We start from the raw sequence: 17,205 nt of genomic DNA, 5'->3' as shown, positions 1-17,205 counted from the left end.
ATAACAGTGTTTTTTATACAGTATTTCACTTTTCAGGAAGGTCTAAAATAATTTAATGTTTTCCATTCTCTGGTAATATAACTGTTATATGTGTGAATAATTCAACTATTAATTTAATTGAGTTCTGAACGTTGTAGCAAACCCGAACCCGAATCCATTACTAAAGGTATATACCCAGTCGATTTTTTATGCCTCACAACTTTTACACTATTTAACTCTAATTATGTTTCCTTTAAAATATTTACTTGATTTAGGAAGACATTTGACAGTGTTCTCCCCCAGGTAAGGTAAAAGGTTCGGTTTGAGGGGTTCGTTGAGGGGTTCGTTGAGGGGTTCGTTGTGGGGTTCAAACATAAAGGTTCCAGATCCTTTGTTTACATTCCTCAACAGTTCCCGCGACGCCAGGACTTGTGGTCAAGGGTCGGGATCTGGTCATTTACTCAGGAATAACGACGTGTTTAGGTAGGTTTATAGGTCCTGGCCTTAATGATTGGGTTTAAAGCAGTTAATTTTCTTCACATGAATTGGTTTTACTTGTACAGTAGCTAAAACAACTGTGTATATTTTGTGGGAAACAATATGAGACCATGGACGATAAATTTTGGTATATGAGGGCTGTCACTAGTCACGTAAAATAACGAAGCATATCGACCTCCACCTGCACAGATAGTTGTTTTAGCTACTGTACGTTATATATACAGTACCTCCCAATGCCTACAACCAGTCCGGGGTAATATTTTAAACCGACTCTGAAGGAGCAAGCAGGAAAGTAATATTTTTTTTTCTCATCAATTCAATATCCATAAAACGGTGGAGGACTTGCAACTTTTTGTTTTCCCTCTTTTGACAGTTAGATAAGATAAAATATCTGTAACACCCTCGTCAAACTACTTAACCTGACAACCTAATCTAGAGTAATACACTTCCATCCTGGGAAAGGAGTAATGATGAAGTTTGCAGAAACCACAGAATTCCGGAAATTCACTACATGCAATCGATAGAACTATTTTTTTCAATATTTTCATCATTTTCTTATGTTACATTTCCGTCGCAAATTGATAATAAGGAAGCTATATAATTAAAAAAAGAATAAAATCAGAACACCTGTTGCCCGTACGCTGTTGTTCAAATTGTGTGTGTTCGTAGGTTCGCTTACCTCCCGCACATGTGTCGGGGGGGCGACTGCCAATCAAATCGAGGGTGGCCGCAGCCAATCAAATCTAGGGCGGGGACGGCAGGATGCGGGAGATGGAGCCATAACATTCTGGGTGCGATTTCGATTATTGGAAGTTTATCGTATTATTTCATTCTAATAAAAAGGAAACCTTAGAGAACAGAGGAACCCACAACACCTTCTGGTCCCTGACTCAGACTCTGGCCCTGACTCGGAGTAAGGTAAGAAATACTCTAACGGCTATTTATATCCTCGAGAAGTCTAGGGTCACTGGGGGTTCGGGGGCAGAGCCCCCGGTAGGGGCTTAGGTAAGGTTTAGTTTGGTTATATGGTATAAGTTAAAAAGCAAAGAGTACCGGGATTTCAAAACACGCAATCGATAGAACTATTATGAGGAGGAGGGGGGGGGGGTGCTAAATCACAAACGAGTGATTTCCGACAAAAACAATGATCAGATTTGAACTAATCGCATCAAAACCCATCAGAAAACCACTTTTTTCTTTTCTTTTTTAAATTCCATGGTTGCTGTAGTATGCACACTCACTAGGAAAGGTAGGTTAGGTAAAGTTTAGTTGGTTTCATCTTTACTACAATAAGTCATCTCCGTCACTGGAAGAAGCGTTTACAATAATGTGCAGATATGAAACTCTTCTAAGGCAAAGTCACTGAACTAACAATATTGTAGATGGTTAACCAGACCCTCTCCTAGACTATTATGTACATTTATCCAATGTACAAATTTAAAAAAAATTATAACTCTACTAAGATTTATAACCTGGACATATACCACACTACAGTATTACACTCACAACCTGTACTATTTCTTAAATACTACTGTAACATCATACTCGTAATCAGGTGACATGAACCAGTGGATCTTGACCTTCCCAGATCTTTCATAGAATTATTTTCAGAAAAACAAATACAAATACAGGTATTTGCTTATGATTAACTATAAGACTTTACTAAACCTTACAATCAGTTTTCAATTCCTATTTACTAGCACTGTACAGTACTGTAGTATACTTTAATGCACTGGTAATTAAGATAACCAGATGAGTTGTTTTACAAAAGCAGCATAAACCTCTACTGCAAATAAATCGTCATGTTGGAAATCAACGGTGAAATGCCATTTCATAATACATGGTATTCTTGGTTTTATCACACAGTATTACTGTATTGGCAAAGTAGATATGAATAAAAGTTTTCACATGTCTGTTTTCCATTTTCAGATTGTGCATAATGAGATTTAAAACATCACTGCAAAATAAACCGAAGCATACAGATCTAGTCTCCTGTGTAGGATGGGTGTCTCCTGATGAGGTTTATTCTTGTGGGTTAGTACTGTACTGTGTTGTTTTTATAAGTTATTTTTGGTATTTTCCGGCTCTGCCATAAATCCAGGCTACTCTCATAATACAGGCTGCTGACTCACAAACTAGGATACACATGACATTCCCCATTTATGCAAGCAAGGGTGATGTATTAAATCTCCCAGGTGTAACAGTTACCTCTTTCTTCCCACCATACACACACACATAGACTATGAGTCTGCCTCATAAACATTGTAAGCAGCATGTGACACTTGAGTGTAGGAGAAAGCTAAGATAGATTTATTTACAAACATAAGTACTTATGTATTGCCAAAAGCCTTAAGGTCCCAAGTACTATACAGTATTTCAGATTCCTGATGCTGTATGCAAGTATAATTAGAGCCTTTGGGTATTGTACTGTACTGTACCTCAATTTCTCTTTCTAACTAACTTTGGTGCAGAATGCAGAGTTACTTGATCCATCCATAGGTTATAAATAATCCTGATATACTCTTTTATAGTTGAGTCTAAGCTTACCCTTTGGGGTATTGTGAAGAACCTACTGGAGTATATTATCAAGTCTTAGTGTTGTAACCGATGTCAACAAATGAACAGATGTGTTCACAGCAAACTCCTCAAACCTTTTCTCTTTTTAGGATACTGTATATTCTTAACATGTGAATATTCTTCTTGGTATGGAGGTGGTGGATAATCTAATATTCTAATTTATCTGATCCCAGTTAGAAGTTGGGGCCTGGAACTTAAGTTTTACCTCTTCTAAATTTGCTGATTGTACAGTTTCGTGATCTAGACTTCAGTGTTAATTGGAATTTCGAGAAAAATTCTTCCTATTCTGGTGTTGTTGTTTTGTCTATGACATCAAAGCATGCAGAGAAAATTTCTAAGTTTAGGAGATACTGTACAGTACTGTACTCTGAAAATTATAAAATAAAATAAAATATTTTAATATGCACTAATTTGTTTCATTATTCATACAGAGATGATCATCAGCTTCTCCAGTGGAATTTAGTATCAACTGAGACAACCAAATTATCAGAGTTGCCATCTGAATTGTACCCTCTGGACTTACACTGGCTTCCCAAGACAGCTGCACAAAAGACCAAAGTTGGGTCAGAAGTGTTTTTGATGACAGCAGCTGATGGTAAGGTTATGAGTAGGTTGCCTATATCTTTCAGTTACACAATGATAATTTGGTTTGTTATATTTATTAATAGGCATAAAATTAAGGAATTCATAAACTGTACTGTATTACTATGTAACTGGCAGTGCTTGCCTGACCTTTGCCATACATACTATAGAGACCTATAAGCAAAAGCAACTTGAGAAATGTCCCTCCTCTCCTATCCACCTTTATGAAACATGCTTTGCCTGTGTCCTGTTTTAACCCTTATGTCCCGGGTGACGTACTAAGACGTGCGCCATAGCCCGTTGGTGTTTAAGTGCTCAGCTCGGGTTATCAGGTTCCGGTGTGACTATCAGCCACAGGGAAGCTTCCTGAACATAATTACTGTACCTACTTTTGTTTTGTTTCACTTCCATTGTTTGTCAATTTTATCATGTTGTATCAAAGTAATATTCCTTAAAGTACCGGGTAGTGTAGTATTATTGTAAAATAATGCTATGATTATGTTATAAATGTATTTATTTGTGGAATTATTATTGTTTTATTCGTTATTTGCTCTACCAAACACAAAGACAGCCAGACAGTCTGGTGACCGACTGCGTGTGTGTTGCCAAGCAATTTTTATGAAAAATAATGCAAATAAAATATTCAAAATGAATTATTTATAGCAAATAAGTATTTTGATCAGTAAATATATGTATTGGCCATCTCGGACACAAAGGCAACCTTAAAATAGCTGGTAAGTGCGTAGGTGACCACGAGCTCAGCTGTCAAAACAACATTGTCTCCATATATCCCCCCCCCCCCACTCCCTCCCTCAGCACTGCCAGGGAAGTTTCTAGAGGGTCAATATATAGTTTTTCTTATTTATTTTTTTATTGTTTTATCATTTAAAAAGGTTAAAATTATTTTTGGAAAAGTTTAGATTTTTTCTCGATTTACCCCCACGTGGGAGGTACTGCCAGCAGCATCCTAACCCGGGGCTTAAGGGTAAATGAAGAATTTAGTATCCAATAGAATCAATCTGTCATTTACAGTGTTTCTGTGTTCTGGGTTAGGTTCACCTATAAAATAGAACTTAAGGATCAGTCTTTCTTATACGTATAGTTAACCGTTTTCAAGAGCAATGTGTAATTTCACAATTTATGGTTTAACACTTCCAAATTTCCCTTTTCAGGGAAGTTTTACATAGTTGGACGCAATGGTCGTATTGAAAAGTCAGTAGAAGCTCACCGTGGTGCAGTGCTGACTGGTCGCTGGAGCCACGATGGAGCTGGTCTTGTTACAGGTAGTGTATTTTGGGAAGAAACTGTAGATTTTGAAAATACAGTCAGTTCTGCTATAACGCGATAGTTGTGTTCTTGTAAAACATCGTGTTATAAAAATTCGCGTAATAGAAATAACAGGGCTTATGGAGAAAATAGGATTAGGTGCATATTACTACTCGAAAAAAAAAAAAATTATAGTTAGCCTAACACAAAGGAGAGCACCGTCTAAATAAATGTGACATTCATATCTAATAATGAAATCATACAGTAAATGTAACACTTTACCTTGAAAAAATATGAATATAACTTGATGGGGGAGAAGGGTGATCTTGAGGTTGATAACATCGAGCTTCTCTTCAAGGATTATAGCCTTTCTTTTACGATCACCAGAACGCTTCTTGGAGATATTCTTCTTTACCATATTCACAGTTAATACCACAAAATTGGAGAAATACTAAGCAAAAATCTCGTTACAGCAAACAAGCGTTCGCGTTTTACAAATATCGTTCCTCTATTCATAAATCGCATTAGAGCCAATTCGCGTTGTCAAAACACGCGTTACAGCAGAACTCACTGTATCCCATTGTGTTTTTGGCAGGTGGGGGGGATGTACAGTTTATCTTACTGTGCAGTAGCATCACCCATACAAAAGAACCTACAGATCCTTTCAGCATAGTTCATGTTGCTTTTTTATGTTCTTCATACACATCCAGTATGTTTTTTCTCTTCCTTCCGTCTTGAAAATGATTTTAGGTTGGAAAAGCTAAAGGCTACACTGTCATGAGCACACACACACATGCTGAAACAGTTTTTGGAAGGAATTAATCCCAGAATAAACAGGCCAGAGAATTTCCCATGGATTTACAGTTTAAGCTTTGTTACACTTTTTCACAGAATCTTACCTGTGTTAAAGTAAACTACCATCTTCAAAATTTCTCATAATGCACCATAGGCTCCCAAAAGACTTATGTGGCTTACATCTGAACTGAGTTTGTAGTTTTTCCTCATATGCAGCTGGTGAAGATGGTTTGGTGAAAATCTGGTCTCGAAGTGGAATGTTACGATCAACGCTTGCACAAGCATCAGTTCCAGTGTATGGTGCGGCCTGGGCCCCTGATTCAGATGCTGTTCTCTATACAGCTGGTACAACCCTTATTATCAAACCACTAGCACCAAACTCTAAACCTATCCAGGTGAGAAAGATGAGATGAGATATTTCACTACTTTAAATTGTCCTCATTTGTAACTGAAGTTAAAAGTAAGGACAATACTTTTTAATTTATAACTTATACATATTTCAGCTGACTCAAGTACACAGTCTCTATGGGTGAAAACTCAGAACACTGACACGTGCCTGCCTGCCTGGTGCTAAGTTAAACATGTCGGTAAAATGAGGGATTGATTCAGAAGTCCCATTTAATATAATGTATGGTAGGGCAACTCACATACTGAACTGAAAAACTTGCAGGTTTACAGTAATGCTCTTCTTATGAAAATGACTCAGCTGGTAGCAATAAAGGTCTCATTGTGAAGTTCAGCCATTCTGTATAGGTAGGTAAGGCCAGTTTTCTGATTTATCTCACCCATTATTTTTAGAGTAAATCTGGGTTCTAAATGTGTGTGTTAAAGTGGTGCAGAATGTGTGCCATCCAGTCTGATATGTATTAGGGACAATATGGGTTTTCAGGAATAATTTGTTATGTCTTTTGCTAGAGTGCCGGACAATCATCATTTTTATTATCATTATCTGACCTTTGAAGTTCCTCTATTGGCACAATATTCTGCAAGGTTTTTCTCCATACTAAGAATTAATAATTGGTGTTCTTCAAAAGGAAAAATACCCACTCAAAGATTATTATACTGAACAGTACTGTATTAGTCTTTAGTCAAAATAATTTGGCCTTTGACAAATTAGCAAGTCTGACTTCAATATTTCTTTCTTTCTTACAGTGGAAAGCTCATGAGGGAATAATCTTGAAGGTGGCCTGGAACCCCAATACTGGTATGATCCTGTCAGGAGGGGAAGACACTCGGTACCGTGTTTGGGATAACTTTGGTCGCCAGCTGTACTCCTCTGCCCAACACCATCATCCTATTACTGCTCTTGCTTGGTCACCTGATGGCCAGCTTTTTGCAGTTGGCTCATTTAACACACTTCGGTTGTGTGATAAAGCTGGATGGTGTCACTCACTGGAAAAACCCACAACAGGAAGTATCTTCAATCTTGCATGGTCTAGTGATGGCACACAAGTTGCTGGTGCTTGTGGTAATGGTTTTGTTATCTTTGCACATGTCATTGAAAACCACCTAGAATGGAAGAATTATGAAGCAACTGTGACAAGCCGTAAAACAATTGCACTACGTGATGTCACGAATGAAGCTTGGGAGAAACTAGAACTCAGAGATCGCATAATTAAAGTTTCTTTATCACATGGCTATATGGTTATAGTAACATCAACTCAAGGTTATATATATTCCACACGCAACTGGAATACTCCCTTCATCTTTGAACTAAAAGAATCGAATGTCAGCCTCATTGTTCAGGCTGAACGACATTTCCTTTTAGTGGATGGTGGAAGTGTGTATGTTTACTCATATGATGGGCGTGTGCTGTGTGCACCACGCTGGCCAGGAATGAGGACAGATGTACTGAATAGTCGCACTGTATCATTATCAAATGATACATTGGCCATTCGAGATAAGACAGACGAGAAAATGGTGCATCTGTTTGATGCTGGAACAGGTAAAGCTCTGAATGATGGCAAACCATGGTCTCATAAGTTAGAAATCATGGAAGTGGCCTTAGATAAGGTTGGCACAGCCCATGAGAGGCGCATGGCGGCTGTTGATCGTAATCGAGACCTCTTTTTAGTCACTCTGCAGCGGGTAGGTACCATGGGAAGAGCAGTCAAACTTGGTGGGATGGTACAATCTCTTTGTTGGAATGATGGAGCCAATATGCTTGCTGCTCTTCAGGACTCCAAGTTCACAGTGTGGTTTTACCCAGCAGTTGTGTTTGTTGATCGTGATCTACAGTCACAAACAATGCTTGAGAAAGATGCTGCTGAATATGGAAAAAATGCTGTGATTGACAGTTTTCTAGATACAGTTGTGACAATGCGGCGTGCAGATGGTAGTTTGGTAACTACTAATATTTCCCCATATCCAGCATTACTTCAAAACTATGTTTCTACTAAACACTGGGATGATGCTGTTAGATTAGCAAGATTTGTTAAAGATGATATTGTGTGGGCATGTCTGGCAGCCATGGCTACAGCCAATAAAGAACTTAATACAGCGGAAGTAGCATATGCAGCGATTAATGAAGCTGAAAAGGTGCAGTACATTCATTACATTAAGGAAATACCAATAAAAGAGGCTCGATCAGCAGAGATGGCATTACTGGGAGGCCATGTTGGAGATGCAGAAGTCCTCTTGGTTCAGTCTGGTCTTTTTTTCAGGGCCATTATGTTGAACCTTAACACTTACAATTTTGAACGAGCTCTCCAGCTAGCCATCAGGCACCGAACACATGTTGATACTGTAGTGGCTTACAGACAACGTTATACGGCTCGATTTAACAAGAAAGAAACCAGCAAACTGTTTTTGCAATATGAAAAGCAGGTATGTTATAGAACTTTTTTGTTTTGTCGTAAAGAAAAGTAACTAAGTCACTTGAGGATTAAACATTTGTGAGTGCTACACAGGATGACTGCTCACTCTCAATTTTTCTTCTTTTTTGATAGCCCTCATCCAAACAGAATCATGGAACTCAAATGCCTACCCCCATGACCCCACAACTGCTATATCATTTCCCAGCCCCTTAGTGATCCAAGCAATACCCAGAAAATTCTTGCCATGTGTAAAAATAATTTTTCCATAAGAAACCATGTATATTAGGAGGAATGCATTGCTGTTTGGTAATTTTGGGATGCTTGGGATGATTTTTCTTATATTCATCATATTCATCATCATCTTTATTGATTTACATCCATTTTCCAACTGATGACATGGTTGTCCTATTGCTATCAGGCAAATTTAAGTAAATTTTATGACTGGGTGCCTGTCCTCTCACCATTCCACTTTTACAGTTATGAATCAATAAAAAATACAGTAGAGAATATAACTGAAATGTGTGTGGATGTTTCCCTCTCAAGGTTATTTGTCATTTATTGTCCCTTCACCACGCTCATGTCTAATTTCACTTGTTAATTGATACTCTTTCGCTGTTTCTTGACACAAGGTGTGTTTAGTGAAGCATTGGCCGGTCTTTCTGCAATCATCATACACAATTTGGGGTTACTCCAAATTGTCTGCATTTGTAAAGAACTCATAAGGCTTAACGTGGCAATCATCTTCTACACTACACCATTTAGCAAGAGAGATGCTTAGGATAGCAATATGGAAAAACAAAACACATTGTAGTAATCAAATAAAGTTGTCATAAAATTTAAATGGCAATATATCAGAACTGCAGTTCTGTACAATGTACTAATTTGTGTTTCTCTTACAGGTTGAGATTGACTGGAAGATGATAAATGAGAAGATTGAGTTGGAATACCAGAAAGAGAGAGAGAAACCAACTTCATCAACACCTAACTTTAAAGAAATTTGAATTTTGAGCTTCTGAGGTCATTGAAAAATCTAATGCAGTGTAGATGTATTCATGGAGTGGAGTTACCATATTCATCTCTACAGAGTTTTGAAGAAACTTGGATGAGTGTTGAGGAAATTTAGAAGCAGTGGATTAACTTATTTGAGAGTTAGTCATAAAAGGTAAAATTAATTGGCCAAGTTATACAAGTAGCCCTCACACTGTGCAGGTGTTGTGTTAAAAAGAGTTGCATAAAGAGTCATTTATTTCTTTTATTTAATAGGGATGTTTTCCAGGCCAAAAAAAGTGCCTATACAGTTCTGTAATTTCTAATATTATTTCATATCAATGAATAATTTCCCTGTAGAGATATGTCTGACCTTATATTTAAGAAAAACATTAAAAATAAATTAAACAAGACTTTACTGGAATACTGTATTCACCATCTTATACTGTACTGTACGTGTCATTATTTTTGATGAAAGAGATGTTGAGACACTGTTGCCTGCTTTATTTGGCCTCAATACTGCATTTCACACTGTTTTTTTAATGTTAAAGCAGTCTTCTTTTGCTTCATTAATGCATAAATAGAGGTGTTAGGATGTGCACTATAGTCTGTTCACTATAACTTTGCAACTGAAACCCAGGGTCAGTTTGTAGCAAGGCAGGTGATTGGCTGGTGGACAGACACGTGGAGTCACTATAGTTCCTTAGTATTTAATGTATCGTATTGATATTCTGATATTTTAAGAGGTAATAACTTTACTATGTTGATATCTGATGATTTGTACATTTAGAGAAACAAAAATTAGCATGTAAAATGCACTTACTTGAGTAATGGTGACTTATTTTTTATCCAGAACATGCTCAAAACTCTATCTCTGTAAGCTACATTTTGTAGTTATAAAAATCTATTGAAACATTAGGTAAACATTGTCAATTCCTGGATAATGAAGTTAATCATAAATTTTAGCAAAATTTCAGAATACAGTACAGTACAGAGAACCAGGATTGGTTAATTATAATGGGAGAATGTGGAACACAAATGTAGTTCATCTTTTTCTACATAATTCCTTTACCAAGAGATGGTGCTACTGTATACAGTACTCTATATCTGATCTGTTTATTCAGATTTAATACACTACTGTTATCATCATAATTTCATATAAAAATTATATATTTTTTATGTAGTTATTGTATGCTAGTCATTTCACTGGGCTCCTCTGAGTCTGAACTTTGTTAAAAAATACAGTAACAATACAGTACTGTACTCCAAATATTTATGCAGCACCTGTATCCTCTACTGTAGTTGTAAATGTTGAAGGGGTTTTCTAAGTCTTCTGTCCAGTTTAGTTAACTAAGTAAAAGATCTGTATAAAATAAATTTTTTGGGTAATAAAAGAAAATGTGTACAGTATTCTTTTTTATATAATGATGAGTTGTAATGGTATGTACAGACAACTAAAAACAAACATTTCTGTACACAGTTATTGGGAGTATTGACTGGTCAGCATACCTTGGAAAGCCTGTGTTCACCTGACAAAATGGAATACTGTATTTTAAACTGCAAGATGTTCCTAGAATTCACCTTGAAGACTGAAAACATTACCGGTATTGGAGAATTTTATTTTAGTTTGACTGGGTATTTACTGTGTTGCTGTATGGTTTAGTACTGTATTACAAATGGGATATTTAACAATACTGAAACTTAGCTTCCTACAGTATGCCCTTATTTTATGTGTTGAAATACTGTAATGTAATTAAACCAAGTTTATTTTTTACCTGTTGAACTATTTTTACCCAAACAAGGATACTATGACTCTTCTTACTGACTTACTTCAAAAGTGAGGTGCTTCCCCATTTGAAGTATTGTACTGTCACCCCATCTGGCCCCTGAGATATGCTAGAAACTGTCAGTCAATTGAAAATGTCCAAAGGAGTGCCACCAGACTGGAGCCTGCACTATGACACCTCAGGTGCCCAGAAAGACTGGAATGCCTGCAGTTCCCTAGCTTCTACTATAGGCAGAGGAGTTAATAGAAGTCTGTAAACACCTCATACGACATTACAGTACACTGTACTCAGTTGAGTGTTCATACTTGGAGCTGGGGGGTGCCTGCCCCACTCGGGGTCATAGCTTAACGTTGAAGAAGCCATAAGTTCAGAAAACTGTCAGGGTAAACTTTTTTGTGGTGAAAACTGTGAATTCTTTGAACAATCTGTTAGAGAGTGTTATGACAGCACTGAGTGTGAGCTCATTCAAGACCAGACTGGATATGTATCACTTCTATAAATTATTTGACCTCATCTCCATCTCTCAGTGGGAGTTTGACTTTTTCCATAATTTTTTAAAATTGTGTTTGAAATGAACCGTTTCATTATAGTACAGGTAGAATCAGTCCGTAACACCCATTGGGGATTTGCTGTTTATAAAGTGTTATTTTGTGTGGTTTAACAGCAAGTTTCTTTGCTGTATGTAAATACTGTATTAGTTTTGTATAGTGGCAGTATCTTAGTGTAGTTTATTTAGGGTGTGAATTGATCTGCTGTTGCCTAGAGTTCATGACACTAGTGCTTTAATTGGTGAAAGTTCACAGTCATCAATATCAAAATCACCTACAATTTTGGAGGTTAACAAATTTCAGTCATGAGACTGTTTTTGTTAAGTATACTACATTACTGTATTACTGTACAGCGGTCATTACAGTTGAACTAATGTGGAAGTGCTGTCTCTTCATCAAGGGAGTTACTATTTTTTTTCCTTCTTCAGCTTGGTAAAATTTTTATTATGAGTCTCTCCTAACCAGGTTATTACATTATTTAAATATTTTTTTTGTTCCTTTCATCTAAACGAAGTTCTTCATATTTGTACTTTTTAACCTTTTTTATTTTCAGTAAGTACTTAAGTTTTTAATAAAATATTTTTAATTCTTTATACGTACCCTAAGTTTTCTTTGTAAGGAAGAATTAATTTTTAAAAATATTTTTAATGTTAGACTTTCAAATCAATGATTTGAAATTAGGTATAAATAGAATTTTTATTTACATTTTTGTATAATTTTATGTGAAAAGTGAAACTGGGACCCATAGCCTTGACTACCTGCTCAGGACTATGTGGATACAGCACACTGTTTATTATGCCCTCTGTATGCAAGGAGGCAACTTGGCTGACTCTGCTCTTGACCACATTCGCTTCCCCTACTTCTTAAAGTTAGTTTCCATTTATTTGTAGGTTGTTTGAAGTAGTGATGTGATAAGAAAATTGTGTAAGGTTGGAGTGTAAGCATGACCCTTCAGTCTCCAGGGATTTACAGTATGTATATCGCTGTACAGTATCTGGTGTACCCCAACTGGCCCTGTGTGGGTGGAATATACAGAAAGTAAAAAGATGGCAGAGTCACATAGGATGTATTTAGAATAAGTGGATATAATGAAAATGGAATACAGTTTAAACCCACATGCCACGAGATGTCATGTAGCCCGTGGAGGAAGTTGCTGAAAACTTGAAATCTCTTGTTCTCTTCAAGACATTTATGTTACCAGAGCATTTAGCGTGCTAATTTTTGCTTCCCCAAGTGTGGAAATTATTAGGAGTAGATTGTAAAGAATTGTAGTAATTTTTCTTGTGTCCATCTGCCAAGCAATCAGCTGCCTTGCTACCAACTCACCCAAGACCTCAGTTGCAAGTTTCGATTGAACAGTTTATATTCATATTAAGTTGTTTATTTTCCTTGTACAGTATGTTCACTGGTAAGGGCAACTTACTTATTTCCCAGAGAATAACTTTACTGTAGTACTCGGCAAATTTTAATACCAGGTCACAGTTAGAGTGATCTTTATGACAAAGAACACGATGGTAATTTGATGGTAATTTCTTGAAATGAAGAAAGTTATGCATAAAGAGTTACAATTATTAATGCATTTTTGAATACAGTTTTGTCAGGATAAATTGCTTTAGGACACATACCTCTGTGTGTCCAGAAGTCAGGTCTCAGTCATTGTTCAGATGTCCAATTATTCTTTTTAGCTTTTTGTAAACTTCACTGGTCATCCCTGATGTAAAACTACAATTGAGGCCCCCGCATCGTAAGGATAACTCGGACCACCCTGGCAAAACCCAGGGCTGTAAATAAGGTTGAAAGCCCTTTGAAAATAGGATGTAACATTGATTTGTGGCAGACAAGAAAGTATGGGCTTGGCATTCACGTCAAGTGCGCTTGTCCCGTCAGTGAGCGAGTGAGAGAAACGGGCGGCCAATCACAGCAGCCAGCCCGCAGCCTCCTCCCCTGTCTTGGCCAATGACTGAGCGTCTGCTATCTATGTCACGGCTCCTCCAGCCAATGAGACGGAATCCCTCTCTCCCTCTCCCTCAGTTCTCTTTTGTTGTGGAGGGATCTACACTCTGATGTCGATTAAAGTAAAAAAAGCCATAAGTGGGTGGGAGTTTTGTTGCTTCAAGTCAACATTGCAACAACCCAGTACATTACTTCATGATGCACTACCTACTATCTGCAAGTACAGTCCTTTAGCTTTAAAGTGAATGCTGTATCTCAAAAAAACAAAAACATTATGCATGTTAGAAGTTGGAAAAACTTTAAACGACGTTTTCTCTGTTTCAAATTGTGACGCGAGTAACCCTTATGATGCTGGGGGCCTCAATTTCCACACAACAAAGTCCGTGAATAAATATATGGGCAATGATTATAACCTGAAATTTTTCACCCAAGAAAAAAAACACGAATAGTCAGGAATGTGGAGGAAAAGGTCAACAAGTCAGGCTTGAGTAACGTGAGGTTTAGAGGGTTTTGATGAAGCTAAATCGAATATTTTGAATAATGTGAAACGTAAAAAAGTTGTTGGTTGTGGATAGAAAGAATTAATGAACAGTTTTTAATAACCACAGCAGTTGAAGCATTTTGAATAAAAAACTAAAACCATCTTAATGGAACAGTGTGTGTGTGTGTGTGTGTGTGTTTATAATATATACTGTGCATAGGCCGAAACTAACAGTACACTGAGTGGGTTTATCAAAACTACTGTATTTTCGACCGAGACCCAGCACCCAACAGACAGTACTGGCAACTATAAAATTGCTTGGTACCTCTGAGAGATAATGTGAGACAGTAACCTCTCATTGTTACACAGCGAGGGTCTTGGATTACAGATAGTATATATGTTTCTTGCATCATTATCAGTATCTGTTTTAGTCAATAGGTCAGATGAATTAAATCAAACTGAAGTACTAAATTCTTGGCTCATTGTATATGAATTTGCTTTTTTCCATCCCGAATACTTTATCAAGGACAACGCTTTCACTTTCCAGTTTGAGTTCATCTTTTACTTCTGAAGTCACTAAAAGTATTCCTTTAAAATCATAGAGGTCTTATTACATAAACTAAGAAACCTACGAGTCTAATGTTGTTATGCTTAACACCGTGAGACAAGAAAAAAGATATTTGTGTGTCATAAATTGAGAAACTGTTAATCTTTGCCACTAGTTGTCCAAGGCTCTTCTCTCTCGTTTGGAAATAATAAAAATGATAAATGTGGCTGCTAGTTTTCTCACGAATTATAGCACTGTAATTGCACAACGAGCACCATACTTGACAGTGACCAGTTTGATCAGTGTTAATATGTCATCACAAGGCAGCAGCAACACTGACTCGGGCTTGACAAGTGACTTCAACCACTCACATTTATTGTTGGTCTATAGACGTACTACTTTGGTCTTTTATGTATACATGTGAATAATGATGAATAGAGAATACTACTACGTATATAATTCTTGTGTATAATATCACTGAATTATGTTAGGGTAGATTGGTTTGCATTGGCTTGGTTGCTTTAATTTACAGTACATAAAGTACAGGTATATTATACTGTACTCAGTTTTCCAAATGTGCTTTTTATATGTATGAAAATTTACAGGTACATTATAATATAGACACCTCTTTTAGTATGTGCAAACAATAAGAATGGAATATTACCAATAGAGCAATAAATGTTAATAGCATCAAAGTTTATATGAAAGCTAACAGAGTATCCTAACACGAGGTAATTGATATTTGCTTAATTGGTTGTGTCACCAATGAACATAATTTCTGGATGTTTAAACCTAATCTGTGACCGAAATATTCACTTATATAATTGAAACAAATTATTATAAGAGAAAGAAACATGCATGATTATTTGCTTGTTGACAACTTGACAAGGATATTAATGTATTTAACTGTGGTAGGCAGAAAATGTTTGTACTCCAACATTGTTAAACGTTCCTACGTTTGGCAGCTAATACTTTGTGTGCACTGATTGAGATCACAACATTGCAGTCTTTAAGTTCTTCCTGTATCATATAATTCTGTTACGAAATATCAAAATTTAGACGTGCAAAGCACTAATTAAAATGACTATGCCTGTAGTTATTAGTCTTGTTATTGATAATTATTCTTAACACTGTACGAACTTTTTCCATTGCGAACGGCAACGTCCATGCGGAATTCTGACCCGTGCTCTTGTTAAATGGTTAGTGTCATTGCTCCTCTCAGACGGTGAAGTGTACGACCCTCTAACAGTGACGAATTAATGAAAATGTGAAAGTGTTTTAATCAATTTGTTTAGATATTAAGATTGTGTTCATTTGATTGTAAAGTATTCTTTGATGAGAGTGACGCCCACAGAGGCTTGTAGTGTTATGATGTGAGTGTCTTCATGTAATTTTAGTAATTGCCGACGCGGTCTTCAAAATGGCATCAGACTCCGTGGAGGAGTTCATGAATAGCGCCCTTGTAACATGGGTGAGTACACTTCAGCTCTGGTGGTACAGGTCTGGAAGAACAGGGTGTTATGTGAGAGCAATAGTAGTGAGCCGAGTGTGGGTGAATGGACGTTCGCGCGGTCTCTACCCCCAAAGTTACGCTCCTCCCAAACCGATGACCAAATACAAGAAATACCTAAATTTTAAAAGACTATTTTTTGTCATGTATAGAAACTAAGATTTAGTGAATAGTGCTTATAGACTGTAGCACCTATATTAACAAAATTCTGTACGTTAAAACAACCTGTGCCAAGATGTTTTTTCTTTACTAATACTGTACACATCCATGAAGCAATGGCATTGTCCAGTCTATACGTGGAGATTAAAATTGACTCGCATTCTCGTTGGGGGTTTTGTGAGTGAAAATTTTGGAGGAAGCTTCTTAAAGAGCCAACACATCTATGAGCCATTGACGTAACACGCTTGTTGAGGTTTACTATACTGTAAACACAAAAGTGACCATTGGAATGTTTAAGCTATTTACCTCTGTCTCCCCGGTAGTAATGCGGTACTGAATGATAAATCGATTGGTAAATTGTATTCCGTGGTAGGGGTTAGCCAGTGCAGTTGTCAGTGTCCGGTCTTGGGCGACTCCTTGACGCCGGGTGAGTGGTGGTGGTGTGGGCAGCTTCTACACCATAAACTGATTCACGACAAGCTGGCCATCGGGTCGGCAATCATTGTGTGTGTGTTGTAATACAGGGTTCATAATGAGGGGATCTGTAACTTCAAATCATCTTCCATAACAGAAGTCAAGATTGATCTGTATGTTTGTGTGTGTGTGTGTCTGTACGGAATGGAGAAGCAACTTACATTCTCGTAGAGTTCATCGTGATTATAAAGGAACGTGAAGGCTTTTATATGAATGAACTTGGTTTTGTCGACACTCGAACATAAG

The 17,205-nt window shown here is 37.1% G+C and overlaps 2 protein-coding genes across 6 annotated transcripts in view; both read left to right on the top strand.

Moving 5' to 3' along the window:
- The window catches only part of LOC121872005 (intraflagellar transport protein 80 homolog), a 94,543-nt gene extending 83,269 nt beyond the window's left edge, over positions 1-11,274 (top strand). Inside the window, exons 1-8 of one of the 5 annotated variants that reach the window (XR_006090006.1) lie at positions 352-462; positions 2,407-2,511; positions 3,486-3,649; positions 4,809-4,919; positions 5,914-6,092; positions 6,850-8,523; positions 9,413-9,675; positions 10,981-11,274. Coding sequence is in view for 4 of the 5 variants with exons in the window: in XM_042374631.1 (XP_042230565.1) it covers positions 2,417-2,511; positions 3,486-3,649; positions 4,809-4,919; positions 5,914-6,092; positions 6,850-8,523; positions 9,413-9,514 (2,325 nt within the window). In the remaining variant the exon portion in view is untranslated. Of the gene's footprint in view, positions 1-351; positions 463-625; positions 1,396-2,406; positions 2,512-3,485; positions 3,650-4,808; positions 4,920-5,896; positions 6,093-6,849; positions 8,524-9,412 lie in introns of those variants that run through there. The other 4 variants (XM_042374629.1, XM_042374630.1, XM_042374631.1 and 1 more) reach the window with 4 other exon arrangements.
- A 4,758-nt stretch (positions 11,275-16,032) lies between these two features.
- The window catches only part of LOC121871980 (probable GPI-anchored adhesin-like protein PGA55), a 179,968-nt gene continuing 178,795 nt past the window's right edge, over positions 16,033-17,205 (top strand). Inside the window, exon 1 of the mRNA XM_042374601.1 lies at positions 16,033-16,287. Coding sequence (XP_042230535.1) covers positions 16,237-16,287 — 51 coding nt within the window. The 5' untranslated portion in view covers positions 16,033-16,236. The remainder of the gene's footprint in view (positions 16,288-17,205) is intronic.

The sequence above is a fragment of the Homarus americanus genome, unplaced genomic scaffold (assembly GCF_018991925.1).
Source record: "Homarus americanus isolate GMGI-L3 unplaced genomic scaffold, GMGI_Hamer_2.0 scaffold51476, whole genome shotgun sequence".
In the NCBI taxonomy this organism is placed as follows: Eukaryota; Metazoa; Arthropoda; class Malacostraca; order Decapoda; family Nephropidae; genus Homarus; species Homarus americanus.
Note: the sequence above shows the minus strand (reverse complement) of the source record. Positions and strands in the feature narration are given on the sequence as shown.